The following is a 27,194-nucleotide window of genomic DNA, read 5'->3' on the forward strand; positions in this document are numbered from 1 at the left end:
ATTAATAACTCCTTTTTACATTACAAGGTTGTAACATTTTTCAAACACACAAATATTTGCTGATTTATTTTTTTTGTTCCGAGTAATTAGACAATGCTTATTACAAATTAATTACTCCTATTATATTGTAAAGGTGCATCATATATCAGTCAGAATGACACTATTTTTGTGAAATAAGTATCATGAACCATTTAAGTACCATATTTATTGAATAATGTGCTATATTTATGAATAAACAGAACTGATACATAATAACACTGAAATTTCTTGTTTTATAAACAAAATTGGCCTAAAAATAAAAACATAAAACTTGTCTCTAATTATGTATTTCTTTTATCTTGCCATGTAATTTCAACATGCCTGAACTTTAACCAAGGAAATGTGAATTTTAATAATTTGCATTATTCTTCTCAAATCATATGTCCTTATTTGAAATTCCTTTATTAATGTACTTAAGCAAATAGTGACTGTATGTCATAATGAAAAGAAAAATATTTAATAATATCTCTTGTTTTCAGTTCTTTTTTTCGAGCTGGAAATTACTTGGGTGCAGTCAGTGCATACAGCCATGCCATAAAGTTGGGTAGCAAGATGCCAGAAATATACTCCAATCGTGCTGCAGCACATTTCGCCCTCAACAATCTTCATAAGACTCTCAACGACTGCACAAAGGTGAGTCATCGATATACTAAACTTGTACACAACAAAAGCTGCAGTTTATATGAGTTCCAGGACGTATTCATGAGCCAGTGTGCATTCTTAAGAATTCCCAGTTCTCCACCCCTCATTTCTTCAATGTTCCATTCTCATCTCATCCTCATCTTCACTAATGACCCCAATGTTGACAATCAGGGATAGATTTTAAGGATTTAACTGGACTGTCCAACGGACAGGTATAATTGGACACTTACCTGTCCGTAACTAATTCCACCTGTCCAGCTTACGTTAAAAAAATTACTGGTTATAAACTTGATATGTATATGCTTAAGAACATTACTGTACTCAAAACAAGTCAGTTTTACACTATTTTAATATTAATAATAGAGTTTTAAATATTGATTTAAGTGTTTTGCACTAAATCACTGGTTTAATGTGTCTGAACTACTATCAGATGAACTGTCATCAGATGCCTCTTCCTCATCTTGCTGCAGCCTAGCTATGCACTTTCTGTATGGGGGCTGAAATGGTCTGCGCTCTCTCTCACCACGATTAAACCAAAGTTCAATAGCCGGGGTAGGATCAAAATCACAGACACTACTTGATTTCATCTGGATACGCATCAGTGATGATAATGTATCATCATTAAGTTTGTTGCGCCAGTCTGTTTTGGTAGACTTCATCAAAGAAAATCCTCTTTCACAATCTGCAGTGTGAGCAGGTAGAGACAACACAAGATCCACAAGTGAAAGAATATTAACAAATTTGCTCTTGTGTCTTGTGTTTATTTCCCTCCAACTGGCTTTGTACACAGGAGTACAATCCTGGTAAACAACAATTTTCAGAGCTGTCCATTCTGGCTCCACCATTTCACACTGAACATTATTGTTCACAAGGGATCTTGAAAAAAAATGTAACATCTTAATGATGGATGTGTCACCAAAGTGTTGTTCATTATTAGAAGGCCATGTTTTGAAATTGAAAATATTGGTTGCAACAAGTAATTCAGACATTTCAGTGTCTTTATCTGTGAGTCGAGATTCCAGACATCTAACAATGATATTTATAGCACCAGTCTTGTTTGAGGAATGTAAAGCAATACCTTTCAGCTGTCTTCCGTCCGGTTCCATCGATTTTCTCCAAGAACGTAAATGAAAACCTTCACTGATTCTCAGTTTCTGCAACATGCAAATAGTCTCTTGTATGGTTGAATTTGTCTCTGCTATTGTCAAACCTGAGACCTGGAAAGACTGTGATAAGTAACTCAATGCACAGAGTATGTCACAAAAGAAATGCAGGTACTGTACCAGGGGCGTAGCCAGGGGGGGGTTTTAGGGGTTCGAACCCCCCCCTTAGCACCAAATCTTTAATTAATTTCTTACTCATCACTCAAACAAATTTCATATTAAAATTAATAAAATTTTTACCATTACAATATTTAAATTTAAGCACCGAAAACTGCTAAAATAGCACTATTTTACACCTTAAAAACCAAATTTTTCCGGGGGAGGACCCCCGGACCCCCCGCTTTAATACGGGGGGAGGGGGGCCATGCTTCTTAACACCCCCCATACGCAAATCCTGGCTACGCCACTGTACTGTACCAATTCAAAACTTTGCAAAGATTCTTTAACTAATTTGCATGTTAAATTGGTGGATGCATCACATTTGGAGTCTTGCAGTAGATTTGTTGCAGTCAAGTGAAGAGCAGGAATTATTTTGATTACATTTGTGACACATGATTTCAAGTGTGGAATCCAACGAGTTCCTCAACTCTTGTGGGCGCGTAAAACTTGATCTTAAGTGTTTCGCAGGAATTCTTTAGAAGACTGCGATGAACTGGGCTGTGATGGTAAAATGAATAAACCTTTCTCAAGAAAATGTCAATTTTAGAATGTAGTGGTATTTGGACGAGTGCTGATTTTACAGCGAGCTCCAAGCAGTGAGCCATGCAGTGAACAGCAACTAAATTTGGTTGCATGTTTTCTTTCAATTTCGCTTGTACACCATTACGTAAACCTCTCATTACAGCTGCACCATCACTGGCAAAGCCTACCAAGTGTTTCTTCATGTTCACACTGTCATAACCACAATATTCATGTAAAACGGTTAAAATGCACTCAAATATCTGAGTAGCATTAGGCCTGTCGACATGCCTGACTGCTACAAAGTCAGTATGGATCTCCCCTTCAAGTGCGTACCTCACATACACAATGACCTGCTCAAGCACAGCACTGTCGGTCGACTCGTCACACATCACAGAAAAATAATTTGCACTTTTCAAATTATTTTCTAATGATTTCAATTCAGTTTCAGCAATTACACTCATGACAGACTTGCCAACCTTTACGATTTTTTCGTAAAATGTACGAAAATCATGTCCGTTTTACGATTGTACGAGGATGTCTGCATTTTTTACGAATTTTAAGTACGAGACGTTTATTAAAACATGTATTTTCCGTTTGCCTTAAATGTTTTATTGTATGGTTTGTGAATGCTGTTGCCATGTGTTGTTGCTGTGGAAACGAGTGCGGTAATTGAGTTATATTATTGGTCGAAGGCCAGCAAATCACGTAATTTGTTGTTCGATTGTATATCTTTCCTTATTGGCCGCCTCAGTTACATTGATGCGCTTACAACCAATCACGAACCAGTTTAAATAGCATTTTTAGTTTGGCAAGATGGTGTCGTGCATAAGCGTATGTTGTGATTCTTCAGTTAAAGTTGAGCCAATTTTGATTTTGTTTATTACAGGTTAGGAAACGAATTTATTGCATGTTTTTAATAAAAAGTGTTATGTGCAGAATTAACGGAAGTGGAATCAAGTGAGGAAGAAAATGCCCCCGAAACGTGATACGCATTCGTGATACATACACGCGGGATTTTCCGTGTATTCTTAAATCAAGCAAGGGAACACAGTTCGCATTTTTTTTTCAGTGTGTAGATGCGACATCAACATTGGGCACGGCGGAAAATATGACATCAATCTCCACGTGAACTGTTCATAACATCTCGCAAATGTTAAAAGTGTCGCAGTCAATTCAAAGGTTAGTGATTAGTTCGCTAAAAATAATAGCACAGACAATGCTGTAATACGTGCAAATGTATGTTTACAAACTTTTTGGTTGAACATAATATTCCTTCAAATGATTTGGATCACGCGGGCCCGTTATTCAGAAAAATGTTTTCAAATTCTGAAGTAGCAAAAAAATTTGGTTGCGCAAGAACAAAGTCGACGGCTATCGTGAAAGAAATGGCAACAGATGCAACTATAAAATTTTTGTAATTTACAAACTGTGGCATTTACAGTCGCGACCGACGGCAGCAACGACTCTGACTCCAAATTATATCCACCACTAGTAGTAACATTTTGTGATGCAAGTTTGAAAATGATAGTGTCAAGGTTGCTTTCATTACCAGTACTCCAGGGAGATTCTACTGGAAGTTAACTGATATCAGTGTATGTTCATTAATGGACTATAAAACAGTGAATTGCACAAAACTATTTAATTTGGCGACCGATGTCGCCAGATAGCAAGAGTACCCGATAGCACCACTTACCACCATGCCTTTGTAGAACAACTGACTTCCGGAGGAAGCAGGGCAGCCAACTCACAGCAGCCAAGTAGCAGCGCCACTATCGCCAGCAGCGCGGCGCGCGAGATTCAAAACTCAAGTGTGTTGACCAATGCCAACAATGTTTATAATGTCCAAGGTCTATTTACACGGAAACTATACAATATACATAACATACCGCCCACCTTGAAATCACCGATTTCAACAGTCACAGGGGAGCGGGCATAATTTCACTGCTGGCCGTTTGACAGTGCCTGTGACAGTGCGTACAGTGGCCACTCGTGCCACGCCGTCCGTTCCATGATGAAGATCAACAATGCGCCCCAGCGGCCATTGCAGAGGTGGAAGCCTGTCTTCCTTGACCAGCACCATCTGGTTGGGGGCAAGACCTGACGCCCTTTTCTGCCATTTGCTACGTTGTTGCAGCGTGTGCAGGTAATCCCGATGCCAGCGATGCCAGAAATCTTGATGTAGTCGGGATACAAGCTGCCAGCGATGCAAACAGTTCATTTTTACCTGACGTAAATCTGGTTCGGGTATTGTCACTAACGGTTCCAGCGTCAGGAAATGGCCTGGGGTCAGAGGAGTGAAGTCCTTGGGATCCGCACTGAGGGGACACAACGGCCTTGAGTTCAACACTGCTTCAACCTGAGCCAATACTGTGTTTAACTCCTCGTACGTTAGGATCTGCTCTCCTATCACCCTCCTCAAATGGGACTTGAACGACTTGACACCCGCTTCCCATAAACCCCCAAAGTGAGGAGCAGCTGGCGGGTTGAAATGCCAAGTCACACCAAGATGTGCGAGCGATGAAGCCACTGTTGTTTGATGGGAAGACGACGTGAGGAGTTGTTGTAGTTCGGAGAGCTGATTTCGTGCCCCAACAAAGTTGGTGCCACAATCGCTGTAGATGTCCGAGGAACGTCCTCGACGTGCAATGAAACGTTTATAGGCAGCCAAAAACACATCTGTCGATAAGTCCGAGGCTAGCTCGATATGTACTGCCTTTGTTGCGCAACAGACAAACACGCATAGATATGCTTTCAGCACAGCAGCCTTGCGAAGACGGGCCATCTTAATCAAGAATGGACCAGCGTAATCAACCCCCGACCTTGAGAACGGTTTTACCTGCTGAACCCGCATAGCTGGAAGGTTTCCCATCAGCGGAGCAACTGATGATGGAGATGCACGAAAACAACGCACACAGCGGTGCACAAGGTTGGTGATTGCACGCTTGTCCCCCATAATCCAGAACTTCTCCCTGAGAATGGCCTGGAGTGCTTGTATTCCCGGATGTTGATTAACTTCATGGTAATGACCTATGATCAGTCTTGTCAGGGGATTCGATTTAGGAAGAAGGGCTGGGTGCTTCTGCTCAAAGGGCAGATCCGAATGAGACAGTCTGCCGCCCACCCTAATCACTCCCTTGGAGTCAATGAACGGTAGCAATCTACGAAGTTGTGGGGAGGTGATTTGATCCTTCTTCAAGGCAATTAAATCACTTCGATAGCACATGGACTGAACATAACGTATCCAGAACTCTAGGGCAGTGTTTAGATCCTTCGATGACAGCTCTTCTATGGCCCGTCCTTCCAGTGGATGACGACAATTGTTGATAAATCTGAACAAGCAGGCAGTAACACGCAACAGCCTTGTCAACCGACTGAAACGTTCCAATAATGTGTCCAAGTCCCCAGGGGAGATAAAAGTTCCCAATGCCACTACCTTCCTTTCAAGCAGGATTACGTCAGAAGCCTTAATGCACGGAATACCTTCAGGCCACTGGTCCTCAGCCTTCTTCAGCCATGAAGGGCCAGACCACCACAGAGGATGAGATACAATTTGTGCTGGCAGAAGCCCACGGGATCCACAGTCTGCCGGGTTATGTTCAGAACGAACATGCTTCCACCATTCTGGACGAGTTAGCTCTTGAATGTGACTAACCCGGTTTGCCACAAAGGTCTTTAACTCATGTGGAGAAGAGTTTATCCAGGCAAGAGTTACCTGTGAATCAGTCCAGGCAGTAACCGAACTGAAGTGCAGTGTCGCTCCATAGGCATCAATGACATGGTGAAGCAGGCGAGCCAACAAAAGGGCCCCACATAGTTCTAAGCGAGGCAGCGACTGAACCTTGAGTGGCGCTACCTTCGACTTGGCAATCAGCAAGTGTACCAGAACTGTACCATCAGGGTTGTCAATGCGCAAGTACACAACTGCTGCGTAACCAATTTCGGAGCTGTCCGAAAATCCATGCAACTGGTAGGAACCTCCTGCCTGTCCTCGAATCAGTCGGGGAATGGTAACTGATGACAGTTGTGACAGCTGAGTGTTGAAGTTCTTCCAGTTGCTTAGGATGTCATCCGGTGGTTCAGTATCCCAGCCCAGGTTCCGTGCCCACAAGACTTGGATCAGGTGCTTTGCAAACATACTCAGTGGGGTGAGCCACCCAAGAGGATCAAAAATCCTAGCCAGATTTGACAGGATTGTCCTTTTTGTGGCATTGCCAGAACTAGGCTGTATCTTGTAGGAATATGTGTCCGACACAGGATTCCATTGCAGACCCAAGACCTTAATGACACAATCGTCCGAATCCAATGAAAATGGTTGTGGGATCTCAATATCCTCCACTGGCAACCAATCCAGAAGAGCTTGGTGGTTGCTCATAAATTTGCGCAGCTTGAAGCCTCCTTTTCCTAGGAGTGTTATAAGCTCCCTCTGAATGGCCAAGGCAGAATCAACCGAATTAGATCCAGTGACAACATCGTCAACGTAGACATCTGTAAGTAAGACCTGTGATGCAGTTGGGAAGTGCTCGGTTTCATCCTGTGCCAATTGTTGAAGTGTACGTAATGCGAGAAACGGTGCTGCAGAGACACCATAGGTTACAGTCTTGAGACGATAATCCTTCACAGGTTCAGCATCATTAAACCTCCAAACAATGTGCTGATAATCCTGATGAGTGTGTACACCTATCTGTCTGTACATCTGTTTGATGTCACCAGTGAAGACTACTACATGCAGACGAAAACTCAACAATAGGTCAACTATGTCCCGTTGAAGCCGGGTGCCAGTAAAGAGCGCATCGTTCAGCGAAACACCTGAAGAGCTCTTGGCGGATGCATCAAAAACCACCCTCAGTTTTGTAGTTGAACTTTCAGGTTTAACCACACAGTGATGGGGAATATAATACGACGCTGAAGGAATCTGTGACTCTGTTACTTCTTCCATGTGACCACTAGCTACATAATCACTCATAAACTCTGAATACATGGCCTTCAATTTGGGATCAGACTTGAGACGATTTTCAAGACGAAGAAATCTGTTAAGAGCCTGCGGCCTTGACGCACCCAATTTCAGAAGAGGTTGCCGAAAGGGCAGTGATACACTGTAACGCCCATCTCCAGACCTCAGATGAGTTTTACTGAACCATTCCTCACATTTGACATCTTCAGGAGACTTGTGTGTTGTCGCAGGAAACTCCTCTAATTCCCAGAACCTTTTTACTACCTCATCCAAAGGAGGGTGTGAAGTGAGAAGAGAGATACACAAAGATGTTGCAGTCAATGATGGGACTTGTGTGTCCACCTGTCCCATCAGTATCCACCCAAGCACAGAGTCCAGAGCTACGGGTGAACCGTCAATTTTGGCCCCAGTAAGGAGTCTAGGAACTAACTCTGCACCAATTAACAGATCAACAGGACCAGGGGTGTCAAATGCAGGGTCGGCAAGTTTCAAATGTGCCACTGCACCACGGACCCTGGCGCTCAGCTTGGCACTTGGCAAATTGGAGGTGATTCTCGAAATTACAAATACATCTACTGCAAACTGGGGGCTCGTGCTACCAACTGGTGCCATAACAATGGAGGCGCATGACTTGGCCACATTCACTGAAGTGTTAGCTAAACCTTGTACTGGTAGATGAGATCTTCTACGAGTAAGCCTCAATCTTTGCAGACAGCTCTCTGTGACGAAGCTAGCTTGGCTGGCAGTATCCAACAGAGCCCTCACGACCATTGGAGTTCCACTTGAATCAAACACGTGTACCTGTGCTGTTGATAATAACACTGTTCTTGCTTCACTTGGTAGAGCGGCAGCAACTGCAACAGTTGCAGGGTTTGGTTCAATGAGTGTGGTTGAAGCATCCTTGCCCGGACCAGGGTTGATGGCTGTCTGTTGCTCGAAGTGCAACAGAGAATGATGCCTGGATCCACAATAACGACACGATGATGATGAACAATCCTTGGATGCGTGAGATGGTGACAAGCAATTCAGGCATAATTTGTGCTCCTTAGCTATCTTATATCTGTCCTTGGGACTACTCTTGATGAATTTAGGGCACTTAAAAACAACATGGGTACTGTTACAAACGCAACATGATTGTGGAGAGCTGACCAAACTTTTCACAGATTGACGAGCCTGTCTCCAGCTTGGCATTTGGTTCCTTGACTGTGTAGGTCCTGCACCTGGAACATGTGACCGAGAAGCTGTCACAGTTTCCTGGGCCCGACAATGGGTTTCGATAAAGGACAAAAGGTTTTTTACAGTTGGAAGGGCATCGGTTTGAGTAAGCTCCCACTGTGTTTGAAGGACAGAGTCTAACCGCTTGCACAAAATAGGGAGCAAAATCAAGTCCCATTGGTCTACAGGGACATCCAGTGCCCTAAGGGCCAAGAGGTTCTCGTTTACAATGGTTAACAAATTGCGCAGAGCCTTGGGTGAGTCAGACGCAGCCATTGGGGCCTTCAAGAGGGCCTCTACATGGACTGAGACAATTAGCCTCTTATTCTCGTAGCGGCCAACAAGAAGCTTCCACGCGACCTCGTAATTCGCTTCAGAGATCGGCAGAGATTGCACCATTCCAAGTGGTTCCCCATTAAGGGCGGTCTTGAGGTAGGCCAGTTTTTCCACTGATGATATATCAGCATTGTTGGCTACCAGGGTGACAAATAAATTAGAGAAATTAGCCCACTGCTGAGGGCTCCCATCAAACTTGGGAAGAGAGATTTTTGGAAGAGCCACACGAGATTTGCTCACCTGAGTAGTGGGTGTGCCTGGTGATACTACCTTGACCTCCTCAATGGCTTCCAATGTTGACATCACTTCGAAATATTTTTCTTCAAAGTCAGCCAAGTGTGCGGTGTGCGCCTCAGCATCGAATCCATCTTCGGTCGTTGCGGTTGTTTCAACGATGACGAAGTCCGTTTCGAACCTTTCTCGGACGCAGTGAAGGTCGCGCGCTGTGGCGCGAAACAAATTTATTTTTGAGCTATCACTGGGAACCATCTGCGCGAGATCAAAGGCTCGCTTAATACGACCTTCAGCAAGACGGATGCGCACCAGCGCCGACTGCCCTTCAGCCATGGTGATTGACTACCAAAGGGTTCAACGATCGTTTTCAAATGAAACGGAAGACATAACCTCAACCTAGAGGTTAGAGTCGTCGAACGAACTAGTTAAAACGTTTCAACCACAGCCGAGACACTGATCGCTGCTCCCGCCAACCAAAACGAGCACTTCAGAGTCACAAACTGTTAGTCAATGTGCGAGAATTCACTTCACACGAGGCTAACAACGCCGCGATAGCACGAACGAAAATTACACAAAAAAATGAACGAAAATACCGGAACTAGATCCGGCCCGGAGGACCAAAAATGTTCATTAATGGACTATAAAACAGCGAATTGCACAAAACTATTTAATGTGGCGACCGATGTCGCCAGATAGCAAGAGTACCCGATAGCACCACTTACCACCATGCCTTTGTAGAACAACTGACTTCCGGAGGAAGCAGGGCAGCCAACTCACAGCAGCCAAGTAGCAGCGCCACTATCGCCAGCAGCGCGGCGCGCGAGATTCAAAACTCAAGTGTGTTGACCAATGCCAACAATGTTTATAATGTCCAAGGTCTATTTACACGGAAACTATACAATATACATAACAGTGTATATTGTAACAAAGGTACACTCTGTTGATTTGTAGGGTACCACAAGGAACAGAGTTTTTTCTTTGATGTGATACTAAACAAAAATGTTTCCATAATGGTAAATAATGAGAATGATTGTTGGTCTGCAATGTTAATGTATGTTAAAACGATTACATAATTTCGATTACTAGAAAAAATGTGATCATGAAAGTTTATTAATTTTTCAATTGCCGCGAGCAGTTTACGCGTGTTATATTATTTTTTATGTATTTTACTAATTGAGGGTTTCGAAAGTTGGCAAGTCTGTCATGAACTCTTTACACTTTTTGTCTGTAAGGTATGTATTGCCTACATCGAGGCCTTTCTGTTTATCGAGTGCACATTGCCACTTAAAGTCTGTAAACGGTCGTCCATGTTTCGCCAGTGCATGAGATGTACGAAAAAGCAACTGCATTTTTGCTAGTGCTTCTTTATTTATGCTCTGCAAAGCCTTTTCTGCCAGAGATGTACTTGATGTGGACATTTGCACATTTTGTAATTCTTGACACTGCCTGTGACAACTACTTGCTGCATGGGACGTCAAGTTTTCTTTACGAAAACTTGAACATCCTTTTACCAATGCCGACTCGAATGCTAGTTTGGGATACACTTCACAGACTTTGCAGTACATTTTTTTCTGAGCATTATCATACCGAACCCATTGAAATTCTGTACACCAGTTCTGAATAAACTCACGTGCCCGCACTTTTTTATCATATTGATTATCGTAGTCTTTCTTGTCGTCGTCAGTTTTCCGTTTTTTTTCCGGCTGCTTTGAAGCGCCACTTACAAATCGCCACATTGCTGCACAAACAACTCTAATGTATAATATTAAAATATTGCGCACCTTTACGTCATAAACACCTGTCAATATAGACACGTTAATTGTTTGGGGTGCCAGTTCACACGTGAAACGAATGAGAACGAAGGCATGTGAAGAATTTGTGACGGGAGGAAGAGAGAGATTGATGGAGGGAGGGTAGCAGGAAGGGAGGGAGACAGGAAGGGAGGCAGGAAGGGTGCCAGGAAGGGAGAAAGGGTGGCAGGGTGGAAGGGCGGCAGGTAGTGAGGGAGGGAGGGAGGGAAAAACCGGTTATCACTGCCACATGGCCGCACGCACGCACACTCTCTTTCGTCTCTCTGGCTGGTTTATTTTTAGATTTCCCCATCTCCCCCTTCTACAACAGCCTTGCTAGCGCCACCGGTGGAAGTCGTAAAAGAGAAAGGGAGTGGAAAAAAACGTGGAGTAAAATAACTGCGCTGTAAAAAAACTCCCGGAAGGATAGCACCATATTTTATTACTCAATAAATCGGCATAAAATGTGCGACCCTCGACCCTTATGCGGGTAAATACGGTACTCCTGACAGACTTAAGTGGGCTACTGAATGTTACGTTGAAATTTAATAGTAACCTGTCCCCCCCGGACAGGCACGTTTCGTTATATACCTGTCCCGACGGAAATTTGCCTGTCTCGGACAGGCGGACAAGTCGAACCCTGTTGACAATACATTAAGCATCAATTAATAATTAAGTTTTTTTTCTTAGAATTTATTAATTTATTTTTAATTTATGAGTGAATTATCATTTAAGTCAATTTAGTAATACATATTTTAGTCTAATTTTCCCCACAAAAAACCGAAGGAAATATCCACTGCAGTTACGTAATAGATAAAATATAGAATAGTATTGCAATTTTTTTTTTTATCCAAATGGCTTGGAATATGGATTTATATTGATTTACAAACAATTAACTACAAAAATGTGCAGGAAACCAAAAACCTTTTAACAGGGTGTCTATAAATTCCTGGTGAACCAATTTCGTAACTTTTTCCAGACCTTTCAATAAAATTTTCCTACAAGTTTATTTTATCAATGGGTGATTTTTATATAATTATACATCCAAATTAAACATGAGCAAATGTTTTGATGAAATTTTCTACAGTTCGCATGAACGTACCCACTTTTAAAAACCTCTTTTCAGAGATGATTTCCACATAATTTAAGTAGATAGTCACCAACTACTTGATTTATTTGTATTTAACATGTGACAATAAACTGTAGAGAGGCATCAAAAAATAAATCACACGTTAAGATAACGCTGCTGATAATTTAGTTTCTCAACTTCCAGCACCACTGCTTTTTATTCAGAGATTTCCTGTGAAGAGTGGGGGGGAAAAAATGTTTAACTGTAGGTTAAAATTTTATTAGAAAAATATTTATTATTTGGAATTATATTGATTTTCAATTTGAATAAAAACAAACAGTATTCTCAGAAGCCTAAACCAGTCCTTATCTTATGTGGGATAAGTTTGTAGCTTGTATGGAACATGAGCAATGTTGTGATTGTCTCGTGTGGGGAGCAAGAATGAGATGGTATGGCCATGTGCAGAGAATGGGTAAAAAAGAGGCTGCCTAGAATAGGATGGATTTGAAGTACACATGAAGGAAGACCAAGGAAGAGATGGGAGGAGCAGATAGATAAAGGATTGCAGGAGAGAGAAGAAGGATAAAATAAAGTGAAGGATGAGAATTGGTGGAGGGATAGAGGAAGATGGAGACATTTCACTTTGGTGACCCGGCCACAAGCTGGAAGCAGATGATGGTGGCAGTGAACTTTTTGACCAGTCTTTCAATTTCCTTTCTTTTTTTGACTTTTGGAACTTTAGTGGCCCTAGACACTCTGTTCCCAAGTTAATTTGTTTTATTTCATTTTTCAATATATTTTAAATAATTCTCTGCTTTAAAGAATGAATGAGCTCTGAAGCCCTGCTTGCCGCAGGCCCTGGAGCTGCTGGTGCCGGCAGTGCCCCTGAACGCCCTCCAGCGCGCTCGCTGCCATGCCCGCCGGGGCTCCGCCCTGTGCCGCCTCGGCCTGCCCGAGCGAGGGCTGGTGGACCTGAGGACCGCCCTGGCCTTGAAACCTGGCGACCAGCAGTTGCGCGAGGACGTGGAGAGGACACAAGCCCTCGTCGACGGCCTTCCCAGCGACTCAGACTCCGACGAGTACGTGCACTGACCCTGCTTCCTTGTCATGCACATTTACTTCACAATGAAGGATTCAGATGGCCTGACAGTTAATACACTTAATACTTCCACCCAGTTTTAAAGTTTTTTTTTATTATTTTCTTTATAAGCCGGTAATCCTGATAAAAGTATTAAAATTCATTTCCAAAGATGACAGTCTGCATCAACATATTTCAAACTTTTGGGTCATCTTAATACGTTGAAGTTATTAGTTACCTACTTCAGTAATAATAGTAGCTGTAATGTGCTATAATATTAACACGAATAAAATAAAAAATAAAAATGTTGATGTATTCTTGGATATATTTTTTCAAATTTTCTTTAGTACATATCTATCCTAAAATACTGTTGAAGTTACAAGTTGTTACTTATTAACTTGAAAACACAACTATTACATTTAATGATATTCATGTGACCAATGAATTCAATAAAAAAATAATAGATCTGTTAAAAGAATCTCACACTATGTCAGTTTGATAACTGTCTCTAGATAATAAAAGGAAGGAAAAAAACTTTTTAAGTTAAAAAAAAAAAGCATTCATTGCTTATCAGATGATGCATTATTGTGAAATTCTTCTCTTTGTTTTGCTATTTCCTTTTTCAGTGACACCATTGATGGATGTGAAAATTTATCTTCAACCCGATCGAAAAATTCTTGCAAATCAGCAGTCCCATCCGTTTGCACTTCGTACTCGAACGCCTGAAGAATCATATCCATTCGATCTAGCTGTTTCACAAACTTTGCTTCTGGCGTGGACTGGCTTACGTATTCCTAAACAAACATCTGTGCGTTAATACCATAAATATATATTTTTTTAAAAGTTCACCACTAGTTTTGCACATCATAGCGAAACACATTCACAATGTTAGGATATGCTACATTGACAAACAGTAAACAAGTGGCAATGACATAAATACAGTCTATCCCAAAATTTGTTCAAACTAATTCCCCAGCAACCCAAATACATTACCATGCACTAGATGTTTGCAATTCCATATGACTGTCATGTCACCACATACTCAGAATGTTAAAAGAGAGTTAAGTTTTTTATATTTTAGCTTTACATATTAATGAGTTCATTACATACCAATTTGGGAATTGATTAGGAGTCTGTCAGTATTCAAAAAATATTCATACAGTAGAAAACGGATTTAACGAAAACAGCGATTTAATGTAAAGGTTTTCAGGAACCATCAAAAAACACCAATTTATTAAAATTATAATATATATTTCCAAAAAAATGAAAGTAAATTGTAATGGAAACTTATTAAAAAATACACTCTGTGTTGTCAGTAATAGAATGGAGGTACTATATATTAATATGTGCCTTTGCATCATCTGTCCAAACACGAAAAAATAAAAAAAATTGTTAAAATTGCTTAAAAACTCTGGGCGCTGTAACTGAATTGCGTAGGTGCGTGCGCCTGGATAGATATACTGTCCGCGACACATCACGTCATGAAGGGTTTCTTTGTCCGCATCCCCCTCCCCCTTTCTTACCCTGGCTTGACTCACCACATTATCTTCCAATCACGCCCGCATAGTAACAGTGCTAGCCAATAATCACACGTTTCCAAATATTCCCTTTCCCATCCTCCAGGTTTTTTCAACTTGTGAACACCTCACACCAATACGCCATTATCATTATTCTCAGTAAGAGCTTTGTGCGCGGTGTTTAGTTTTTGGAATACATTTTTTATAAGTGCTGTTCGGACTTAGATTTTTTGCTTTTCTTCTTGGATTTTGACTACAGATTGCGATTGGAATTGACTACACTGCCTGTTGACGACCTGCTTAGCTTTTTAATTGGTACAGTAGAATCCCGCTGATGCGACCACTCACGGTTTCCAGAAAAACAGACTTATAAACGGAATGGTCGTAATAGAGATTTCGGGCCAATTTTTACCCCCCCCCCCCCCCCCCCCATACATAAAATACTCGCGCTAAATGAATTCGCGTCATACGAGTTCGGCTATGCTAGCCGGCTGGTTATTTTCGTTCAAAACGTGTCGAAGGAACTTGTGTGGTTCAGGTAGAAAACATTCGGATATAAACGAAAGATATAAGAACAATACTATCCTGAAATGCTGTGACATGTTTTTGGAGTAGATAATCACAACGACAGACCGACAGGATGCGCTCCCGCCCTTGCCGTCAGCGATGTTTATTTTGACAGCTCAAGCAATTATCTTTTCCAAGTCCCTTCGCAGCGTAAAAAAAGAAAAAAGAAAACACGCTGGAATGCTGATGGAAAAGTAACTATGCATTAAAATAAATATATTTACGGCCCTGCTAAATTTTTCTATTCAATAAAATTCGAGGTATTAGTGATTTTTCAGCAGAAACTGCTGTGAGACTAATAAACAAATTGTATCATAATAACTTAAACTTATAAATTATTTATTAACGGTGGACAGTCATATAAGGCCATAAAAATTTTTATTTTACCGAGAATGGACTATACAACCTGGCTTTTGTCGCACGCGGTGTGGGTGGGGAGGAGGATGCTGACAGTTTCTCATGCAGAAGGTTGAAATAAGGGAGGGAATGTGTTGAAATGTTAGTTGGTAAAAGGGGAGGGGGTGTTTTTACATGGTTTGTGGCTCTAGAAGGATTGAGCCTTGAAGAATTAGCAGGGGATGGGAGAGGTAAGCGTCGCGTCGCGTCACGTCATGTATGACGTCAAGCCACCGCTACCACCAGCCTGGCCGGACGAGTTTCTTACGCTCTCGCAGAAGCTACCACAGCAGCTTTTCGTGCATGCGGGTAAGATAACATGACAGCTGAGATGGCTTTTCGTGCGATAGTGGACGCGCCGAGCTCGGCTAGACACTGCCGCGTGCATCGGCGGGATTCTACTTTACATTAATTTATTTACTGTTTTTGGATATCAGCTTTGTTACGTTTTTTTGACGATTCATTTATGTTACTGGTATTAGAACTGGACAAAACTGGGACACGGGCGGTGGAGCTTTTATTTTTTTTCCGCTAAACTCGCGTCTATTGGCTGGCTGCTGATGGAAGGTCACGAGTCTGGGCGGAGCGTTGAGTGAGTTATACTGCGCATGCGCAGCTCAGCGAACATAGAGAGCCCGGCGGCGGCTACGCCGCGCCGTAACAACAGCTGACAGAGTACAATTAATTACCTTTCTCCACGTACTGCGCGCTATTGACAGTAAATTTCCATCAATTTGCGGCCATTTTTTTTAAATTTTTTACTGTGACGCAATGTGTATGTATCTCGTATTTGTTATAAACGCTGCAGGTTGCAACTGTATTTTAATAAACTTTAACGTATTTCTTACACTTTTCTTTTTTTTTTTGCCTAATTTTTCACGGTTTCTGAAAATCTGTAAGTACGAGCGAGGTGTAAGTACTAAGTACGAACCGGGGGCCGTACGAGCGAGATCAAAAACGTTTAAGATGGAAAGTTGACAAAGTCTGAGATAGCACGGCAGCACAAGATATAGGCGTTGACCCTGTCTATGATATGGAAACGTAGGGACGCGATTATGAGTGCGGGGGTCATTGAAAATCGGTAAATCGGATTTAACGAAACATTGATTTAGAGTAAACATTTTCGGTAACCATAGCACTTCGTTAAATCGGGTTCTACTGTATTTGTGCATAATTTGATACTCAATTCAACATTACAAATTAAATAATTATTTTAGTTATTTGATACCAATAGATGTATGAAGTGGGACTCATTAAAAAAATATATGGAAAAAAAAATTAATATACATTCTTTTTATATATAACAAATAATATTGATTATGATTTTAAATGATTAATAATACTTTTTTATGTATATAATTAGTTGGATCAACAAAATAATATTCTCGGGAATTTGAATGTGAAATCGGTAATAAGCCTGTAAAGTTCAACCCGTTAAACCGGGTTAAAAAATATTCGTAAACGATGGAAACGGGATTTTTTTAACATTGTTCTTGCGGGATTTTTTCGGGACCACGGACATTGAACAATAAAACCGGGAAATTCTACAATGCGGGAACGAATAAACGAGGTTTCACTGTACATAACCAGGTATCTTCCGTTACGCTGTGTCGTATTGGTCCTACAAAGTGCGATGGGAGGCATATAAAGATTAATGGTGTGACATATTTATAGTTGAGTGTTATTCTACGCATTTATATTACATAAAGTATATTTTTCTTCACAATTTTGGAACACATTAAATAAATTAGCCTTGCTATTTATGGAAACTAATGCTTCAGAATACGTGATTTCAAATAATACGAGCATTTTTAGGAACAAATTAGTCGTGCTAAGTGATGGATAGGTGTACAGTGAAACCCCGTATTTATGTTATCTGTATTTGTTTTCCCACAGTTACCAGCATTTTTCCTTAAATCCAATTTACGTTTCATTAAATGTAATGCAATACTTTAGCTCAAATTACATTGGGGAAATTACTTCCTTTCCAATATTCACGTCTCACATACAACTAGTGGATTCAATCTCAGGATCGCAGTCCATTTCCAGTTACAAAATTTTCGGGATATAAGTTTCCTAAACCTTGGAATTTTGGGATTGACAAAGAAAGAAAAATTGGTATGAAAAGTAAATCATAAAACGAAGAATTTCCAAACGAAACACACTCATTATATCTGTCACTATCACATTGGCTTTCTTGTCCGCCATCTTGTTTTAACAGTTTATTTAAGTCGTGTTTGCTCCGGCACATAGAGAAGTTGTGACTTGAGTAACAGTTTATCTAAAAAGGCTACACCTTGCATCACGTAAGTAGAATTATTTTTTTGTTTTTGGTTAAAAAAACATTAATTACCAAAAATAATGGTTATGTACTAAATTTGGAAATCAATTTGTTATTGTTTACAAGTGTGAATAGTAAATAGACAATATTTTCTTGCAGTTCATGGTTTCTTTTTAGTTATGGTGTTACATTTGATAGAAAATTGCTAAAATTTTTTCTCTCCCGTTCTTCCAGATTGTACCTCTGTTTCATTTTTTTTTTCCCTTCTTACCCAATACCATAAGTCACCATCCCAATCACTCACTTGAAAATAAATAACTTTTACTTAGATAACATATGCCACATTCACTGTAAGAAATGTAAGTTTGACAGATTCTTATTTTAATACATGAGATTTTTTTTTGTTATGTAGCATTCAAATGCTTACTAAAATTTATAGGGATGGTATATTGGTTGATATGTATTTGTTTAATCTATAAATTACACATAATATTGTTAGTTTATTATTTAAATTTAAGATCATCTCTTTGATTTTTGTGGAAAAACTAATGTGACTCTCTGAATTAAAGCCTGAGTGCTCATAAATGACAATTGTGTAAGAACATATAATTACTGCATTAATAAAATTGATGAAAAAACTGATTTTTACATACTTTCTGAATGTTTTTATTTGCAATCCCAAATCCTGGGATTACCCAGGGATCCTGTGTGCACAATCCCGAAATACCAGGATTACAAAAATAAGGGCCAGGATTGAATTCTCTTCATACGACGTAAAAACTCTTTTTTATTTATGTAAAACTCAAGTATGATTTCCTCGCACATTACAATTTCCTATCATATACGATCAAATGTTTCAGTCCCTCTTTTCTTTCTCCACAAGATGTACACGTTATTATTTTTGTGTTAAAGTAGCCCAAAAACTTTGTTTTCCCTTATAAAACGTTTTTAGACATTGCAATCAATTATTTATGTAATCACCATATACTTATGTAATTAATGAAAATACAAAGATGTTCAATGCGTAAATACTCTTTCAGACCTGTTTTCAATTACAGTGAAACCTCATTTATTCGTTCCCGCATTGTAGAATTTCCCGGTTTTATTGTTCAATGTCCGTGGTCCCGAAAAAATCCCGCAAGAACAATGTTAAAAAAATCCCGTTTCCATCGTTTACGAATATTTTTTAATCCGGTTTAACGGGTTGAACTTTATAGGCTTTTTACCAATTTCACATTCAAATTCCCGAGAAATATTCCAGTTTATGCGTGTCTACACGACACGCAATACCAATATTTACATATGGCGGCCATTACTAAAAGAAAACGAATAAAGTGAGCATGACGCTGTTGCTAACAGGTTCACCAACTTCGATAAAACAACAGACGAAAGCTAACGCTCGCACGATAGTTCTTGCTTTGTGCGATAATCGACACAACAATATAACCGTGGTCGATATACTGTACATACTAGCCCAACGTAAACACGTTTCTATTTAGCGACAGTGAAATCCTGCGAGAAACATAGACAATATTGTTCATCCTAGTGTTTCCGTGGCCGGCCGTATATGCGCGAGATTTTCTTTGTTTACGGTAAATTAGCTTTACGAATTTATAACTCTAATGCACGTGTGAAATTTGTAAAGGTTCATTGATATGTATCGGCCTACAAAAGAGGTTAAAACCATTAAAGAGCGTTCAGAAATTATAAATGCCGTTGAAAAAAATCCAGGCGAAAAACGGGTTGATTTGGCAAAGCACTATGGTATTCCTCCATCGACTCTTAATTCTATCTTCGCCAGAAGAAATGAGATTCGGAAACAAACAAGTCAGTTCGGCCAGTCTTCAAAAAAACGGAAAATGGCAAGACAGTCGAAATACAGTGAGCTTGAGAAAGTTTTGTTTTCTTGGTTCCAGCAAGTTCGGGCATCAAACATCCCAGTGGATGGCACACTGATCAAAGAAAAAGCTCTTCAAATAGCTTTACGACTTGGAGTTGAAAACTTCACAGCTTCCAATGGGTGGATTTGTAGATTCAAGGAACGACATGGGCTTGCCTACAAACAATTGTCTGGAGAAAGTGCTGTAGTAAATAAAGATACTACTGAGCAGTGGCTGGAACAACTTCCACAGTTATTAGATGGATATTCTCCAAGGGACATCTACAATGCTGATGAGACAGGGCTGTTCTTCAACTGTCTCCCCGACAAAACCCTTTCATTAAAAGGTGAATCTTGCCATGGAGGAAAGCAATCGAAAGAAAGAATAACTGTGTTGTTATGTGCAAATAGTGATGGAAGTGACAAAAGGAAACCCATTGTAGTGGGAAAATCAGCAAAGCCAAGGTGTTTTAAAAATGTTAAAACACTGCCAGTTACATACCACGCCAATAAAAAGGCATGGGTAACTGCTGATATTTTTAGATCATTTTTGTGTGAACTAGACTCCAGCATGGGCACTTACTGTCGCAAAATCATTCTGTTTGTGGACAACTGCGCAGCTCACCCGAAGGACATGTCTTTTTTACGAAATGTGCGAGTAGTCTTCTACCCTGCAAACTGCACTAGTGTGTTGCAGCCATTGGATGCAGGAGTAATAAAGTGCTTCAAGCAACAATACAGAAAAATGCTTGTGCGGAAGGCAGTGGGTCTGCTAGATGCCAGAGAGGAGAAGTCAGGTAAACCATTGAAAATCAATGTGTTCCAGGCCATCCACTATTTGTCAGTTTCGTGGAAAAACATAACAGCGACAACAATTTCCCACTGCTTCCAGAAATGTGGCGTTGGAAAGGTAATTTCACCAGTTGATGAAATTGTGACGGAGAGTGACAAGGAGTTCGAAAAAAATTGGGAAAAGCTGGGTGAAGATGTTGGCTTCGAAACCTACTGCAGTCTGGACGATGATCTTGCTACGTGTGGTGAGGTGAGCATTGAGATGTTGTGTAGCAATGCTCAAGGACAAAAGGAAGAAAGTGAAGAAGAAGCAAATGAAGATGATGGAGAAGAGGTACCCTCATTCTCGGAAGCACTAGCTGCTTTCGACAAAGTGAAGGCATTTTGCTATGCACAGAAGCTCGGAGATTTGGAAGAAGACAGAATTTCAATGATGCAAACCTTGCTGTTCAGTCTTAAAAGAAGTTCTGATACCAAGCAAACAAAAATACAAGACTTCTTCACTAAAAAATAAGTGTCAAGGAGGATGTGAGACTTGTGTTAATTACAGTTCATTTGTACATTATTTCCCCCTTTTATTTGATTTAAATAAGTGTATTTCTTATTGTACATTGTATTAATGATAACAAACTTGTGATTACCAACACCAAAAATATTTTGCTGCATAAAAACTCATCTTATAATTTCTCTGCATTATAAATAAGAAAGAAGTGTGCATCTTATAACATGTGGTGAGTATGTACCTTTTAAATTTTGAATAATACATACGTAATTACTTGCTTAAAACATACAAATTTGAAGTTTATTTTGTTTTGTTCATTTAAAAAAATTAAGGAAGTATAATTTTCCAATATTGATAGTGTATATACAGTGTGCTGCTGGTGTCAGTTTATGGAAATACCTAACTGATTAACTGAAAGTTTTTGCAATAGTACATACATTGTGCATTTGGTAACTTTAGAGTGTGTTCCCACATTGTAGGATTTCCTGGATTATCCATTTTTTACTCATGGTCCATTGGAAAACGGATAATCAGGGTTTCACTGTATCTGTTCTGAAGATGCTGTGAAGCGCATATAAAAATGTTAGCCAGCACTGGTTTTTTGGTTAGGCTGATTCTTATTGGAATATCAACGATAGCTCGCTAATTTCATTCAACACCTGCACTCTCATCTTGTGCCGAGTAAACTACATTTGATAGTCCACTCTTTTGTGGTTAGAGAATACTATAACGATAGTTATTGGTACGCTCTGTTAGTTCTATCTCACATGAGTGTCACAGTTTCTGCTGTTAGTTTATTTTAAATTGATACACAAAAATATTTTTGTTTTATAATGTTTATTTACTAATAATATGGGTCAACTTAAATTGAGATTAAATGTAAAAATAGAATATTTTATAAGTAAATTTTCTTTCGGAAACTTTTTAGACACCTCAGTTTATTTCATACATATTTATTCAGCCTTATAATAGAAGTGAGAATTAATATGTTCAATAATACATTTTAACTTTTTGTCAGGTAATGTGTTTACTTTGAATGTTATAGCCTGTCTAGGGATGTTTGTGTCAATTTCAAGAACCAGAAACCTTTATTTCTGCTGGAAAACTTGGCTAAATTGAAAAGTTAAAAGTACCCACAGAAACGTGAACGATACCAGCCAACCCAAAGTGCAAGCACTGCACAATCACCTTAAACAACTCCGACATCTCCGTCCCCGCAGTACCAGCAAGCTTTGCTAGCCTCTCCATTGCTTCTATCTCCAGCCTCTTCTTCTCAGCAGGGTCCACACCACAGTACGGCGTGATGTCTCCCACGATGCACTCGGGGAGGTCGTGTATCAGGGCCATCTTCATACACCTCGCAACAAGAACCAGCGACTCACGGCACAGAATAGCAACAAACATCATCACCTCAATTCTCTACATCTAGGTATTTCACTATTTTTATTTTAAAGTATATTAATGCCCCCACCTTACGCCAGCTTAGAAACTCGAAACCATGACTGTCAAACAATATTTAACTGAAAAATAAATTTGCCTAAAATGCTACTTATAACTTTACTTGACAATGGGGAAATAATTCAAATTATTTTATTTAAGAAAATACACTATTTAAATGAAATAGGATGATAGGTACAGTATTTTTAAGGGTGAAACTTATAATAAAGCCTCAGTAAAGGATTTGGGAGGAACAGAAGTTGAATACTGTATCTGATTTCATTTTAAGTTACCTAATGAATATTTTAAGACAGAATAGTGCTTACATAACCAATTGAATAGTTATCACAATAGATATCTAATCGAAAAAATGTGAAAACTGCATTTTTAGTGGAATAGTTACCTATAGGTAACAGGTAACAATGCAACTAATGTACAAAGCCCAATTTCCTACATGAGAATTTTTGGTGTTTGTTGTAACGTTGACATTCCAATAAAAACAGATCTAATTGTGCCAATGTTTTATAAATTTCTTTGAAACAATGTGTATTTGTGGGTTAGATCTATATTTTGGGTAACTAATAAATTATATAACAAAAATATAACTGTTCTGTATTAAATGTATCCAAGTTTATCCCTTCATCCTGATGGCATGATCCTGATCACGTGGTACATGGTTATTGCTGTTTTAATTTAGTACATAGAAATATCCTGGCCAAATAAAAACTCTAATATCACAGTACAAATAAATTATATAAGGTCTTATGGAAAGTTATTCTTTTGTATTTAACTTAGATCATAATTCTTTGTTATATCACAAGTTTTTGTTTTGTTCAGGATCTTTCAACGTACTAAATGAAAACAGCAAGTATCATGAACAACAGGATCAATTTATACAGGATCATGCCATCAGGATCATGGGATAAACTTGGATAAGTGATAAATTAAAGTTTAATATGAAAAAACACTACCACAATATGAATACAAATACCATTGAATACAAATATTCTCATGATCAAAACACACAGAACTGAATCAGCTAAGTTGTACCTGTTTGTATCCAGACTGTCGTTCTCATCCAACAGGAAGGTCATGATCGCCATCCTGTACATGTGACCGGCAACGCTCTCCGGGTTCTGGATGTTCCTCAGCTCCCATCCTCTACGAGGTGTTTTCTGCACAGCACACGCTACACAGAGTAATGTCAACATTTACATGTTACACTGAAAAAGATTTTTATTGCTCATGAACTACTTAAATTAATTACACTACCAGTTGTTAAAAATTGAGAAATGTGCTTTGCAGAACTATTTAAACAATTTAAATATTATTTAGGACATGCACCATTGCTAGAGACACGATTATACAGTGAATTGCAATAAAACCAAAATAACATTGAAATACAAGTTAAAACACCATACAGCACCGAAATGCAAGTTGTATCATGGAATTTAGTAGCATTTACCAAAATTTAATTCAAATAAAAAAAGGACTCTTATATTGTTTGAAATTCAAAGAATGTCGTTATTTCCGAATAAAAAATTAATTTAATTTGTTTTATGATACATCTCTTATTGTTTATTGAATTTATTTTAAACCATAAATACTTGCTCATTTATTTTTGTTCTGAATGTATCTGTTTTAAACCAATTTATTATAAATTACTTTACCATAAAAATGCAGCATATAAATTTTACCCCTATTTTAGTGAAGTAAGTATTACAAAACAGCTTTCATAAGAATAAAAACAACACAGAAATACTCTTTTTGAAAAATAAAATTGGACTAAAAATAAAAAACATAAAATCTTGTCTCTAGCCACTGTTAAATTGTGTTGTTTGACATTAAAAAAAAACTCAAGAATGGACAACAAAGATGGATACGTACTTAAACATACGTAAAACAAGTCTAAATAAACTTATGCCAAATGTTAAATGCATGGATTTCCTTGAGCTGTCTAGGCATTTGACATTTATATCAGCTGATTTTGGCTTGTTCTCTGTGTCTTTATCTGTTGTCGATTGCTGAGGTTTTTCTATGAAAACCAGTGTACATGCCTAATAGCAATGTCCATAAACTTAATAAACATAAATCCTCCACTAGAACGTAACCAAAAAAATATTTCAAAAAAGTACAAATACAATTTTCAATAATCTGATGTTTCACTAACAATGTTCAGTAGCAAATTAACACACACACAGTCCCGGCAGAGCTATCTCCTGCCAATTATTGGCAAGATGGAACCAGTAATAAGATATGCCTAGCCTTAAATCTATTTCCACATCTTATACAATAAGCCTACTGTATAAATTGATAGCTATTAAGCTCAGGGTAGCACATTTAAATTTTAAACCACACACAACAATTCATTGAAGTCCAACATCAGGTTAAGTAAAAAAAAAAAAAATACTTAAGTACCACATTGAAATATTATACTTAGTATGAAAACAAATTATTAACACATGTAAAAGTAAGAGTGTTGTGCTCTGTTAATGCTTTCATGATTGATCTAAGTTTTTATAGTAATTGGAGCTGAAGGCCTCCCCAATGGGTTTATGTGCTGCAGTGAATATACTGGCACTTGGTTGAAGTGCATCTATGATGTCAATTTAAAACAATCACAGAAATTTAAATTGAGATAACTAAATGCAAGACAATTGTCAATAACATTTAAGGGTAAATATGTATTGTACGGATTAGCGCCAAAAAAAATCGTACAAATATAAAATAACTTTCATTATATGCTCTTTTACGTCCTCTTTTCATAACCGCCTGCGGAGATAAAAAATTCCAATTACTTTTGGAGATATCGCCGTTCTTATTTTGCAATACAAGCGCTATGTAATCATTCAACAGACGCCATTTTATATTTTGCCGTGTGTGCGTGAATGCCTAAATAACAGAAATTTTCCATTAGGTAAGGTTAGTTAAATTATAAATACTTCAAAATAAACGGAAATTAAAAATAATATCAATTAATTTTACTTGTATAGTTTTAAGTATTTATAATGTAACTGACCTGACCTAACAAAACGGGACAAAGGTAGATTAGGTCAGGTCAGCTACAGTATAAATACTTTGAAACTGAACGGACATTAAAAATAATAAAAATTAATTTTAATGGTTGTTTAGTTTTAAAGTATTTATAATGTAGCTGACCTGACCTAACAAACCGGGAAAAAGGATGAACAGTAGGAACTCACGTAATTTTCTTTTTACGTGATGTAGTCGTTCAACTACGTCGCGAAAAAAAAAAGAAAAAAAATCATACTTGTAAACAAGCAACAATGGTAAAACGCGGGAAGCCTACGATTCACTCATCCTTCTGGACATACCCGAATACTCACGTTGGCAAGCCTTCTTTCAATATACGAGAGGCAAACGCCCGATCGTGCATCTTCGGTATTTTTTTTTTTTGTTTATTGTAAATAAATATGCAACTAATGAAAACTAATGGTCAATTAGGTTATGTTAGCTACATTATAAATACTTTAAAACATTGTGGATGGTTGATTTGGTTAGGATAGCTACATTAAAAATACTGTGAAATCATGTAAATGGTTTCCTAGCGTTGGATAGCTACATATTAAAAATTTATTTGCTAAGCAACCATAAAATAATTTTACAGTTTTTTTAATGTAGCTATACTTACCTAATATAACCAACCATCCACAATGTTTTAAAGTATTTTTAATTACTTCTTGCAAATTTTAAAAAAAGAAGGCTTGCCAACGTGAGTATTCGGGTATGTCCAGAAGGATGAGTGAATCGTAGGCTTCCCGCTTAACGCCTCATCAGTGCACCGCATGAAAATTAAAAAATTCCATATCTCCTAAAGTATTTGGAATTTATGATCTCCGCCTGGTTTAATGAAAAGAGGAAGTTAAAGAGCACAGAATAAAGGTATTTTTGGAATTTTAAATTTTTTTTTAACAAATATTGCCCAGATATGAAAATTAAAAAATTCGTTATCTCCTAAAGTATATGGAATTTCTTATCTCCGCAGGCGGTTATGAAAAGAGGACGTAAATGAGCATATAATGAAAGTTATTTTATATTTGTACGATTTTTTTTGGCGCTAATCCGTACACTACATATTTACCCATTTAAGTATCTATAAATGGATCAGGTTTTGAAAAAGTTTAATAAGTAAAATTTAAAAAAAAGCACATAATTGTTACATTTTTGACGCACCCAATCATGATTTGTAGAAAGGTAATCAAACATGTTTCTATATTATAACAGACTAAGTGTACCTAATATTTATCATAAAGGGTCATTCCATATGAAATCAACCAGAGGCCTTAACCTCTACACCTTAGATTTTCATGTTTTTTTGTATATTGGTAATATCAACTAAATACAGTATAAATCTATTTTTTCTAAAAAAAATTTTGAGTAGTTTTTTTTGTATAAATTTTTGAAAATTGCAAAAATAGCCCTTTTTAGCAATGTTTTGGATCACTCAAATACTTGTAGGTTTCCAACTAATGGTGCTAGAAGGCTGTTTGACAGCTCATTTTAAATGTCATTGAATGGGCTTCAATTTGATATGTAACATGACCAACTTTGAAAAAAAATATAATTTTTATTTGTTTTCAAAATTTGTAATATTGAATTTCTAA

General features: G+C 38.4%; 3 protein-coding genes across 10 annotated transcripts in view; 1 reads left to right on the top strand and 2 right to left on the bottom strand.

Moving 5' to 3' along the window:
• Positions 1–9,894, bottom strand: part of LOC134541050 (uncharacterized) — a 12,020-nt gene extending 2,126 nt beyond the window's left edge. The window contains exon 1 of the mRNA XM_063384194.1: positions 1,760–9,894. Coding sequence (XP_063240264.1) covers positions 4,435–9,594 — 5,160 coding nt within the window. The 5' untranslated portion in view covers positions 9,595–9,894 and the 3' untranslated portion in view covers positions 1,760–4,434. The remainder of the gene's footprint in view (positions 1–1,759) is intronic.
• The window catches only part of LOC134541059 (dynein axonemal assembly factor 4), a 26,617-nt gene extending 13,114 nt beyond the window's left edge, over positions 1–13,503 (top strand). For both annotated transcript variants that reach the window (XM_063384204.1, XM_063384211.1), the window contains exons 6-7: positions 519–672; positions 12,976–13,503. In XM_063384204.1, the coding sequence (XP_063240274.1) occupies positions 519–672; positions 12,976–13,212 (391 nt within the window). In that variant the 3' untranslated portion in view covers positions 13,213–13,503. The remainder of the gene's footprint in view (positions 1–518; positions 673–12,975) is intronic.
• LOC134541074 (5'-deoxynucleotidase HDDC2) overlaps positions 13,298–27,194 on the bottom strand; it is a 25,195-nt gene continuing 11,298 nt past the window's right edge. For 4 of the 7 annotated variants that reach the window (XM_063384266.1, XM_063384240.1, XM_063384232.1 and 1 more), the window contains 3 exons: positions 23,620–23,744; positions 22,321–22,489; positions 13,509–13,992 (listed from right to left, as the gene is read on the bottom strand). In XM_063384266.1, coding sequence (XP_063240336.1) covers positions 13,759–13,992; positions 22,321–22,489; positions 23,620–23,681 — 465 coding nt within the window. In that variant the 5' untranslated portion in view covers positions 23,682–23,744 and the 3' untranslated portion in view covers positions 13,509–13,758. Of the gene's footprint in view, positions 13,993–22,320; positions 22,490–23,619; positions 23,759–27,194 lie in introns of all 7 variants that reach the window. The other 3 variants (XM_063384274.1, XM_063384257.1, XM_063384222.1) reach the window with 2 other exon arrangements.

This window comes from Bacillus rossius, chromosome 1, assembly GCF_032445375.1.
Source record: "Bacillus rossius redtenbacheri isolate Brsri chromosome 1, Brsri_v3, whole genome shotgun sequence".
In the NCBI taxonomy this organism is placed as follows: domain Eukaryota; kingdom Metazoa; phylum Arthropoda; class Insecta; order Phasmatodea; family Bacillidae; genus Bacillus; species Bacillus rossius.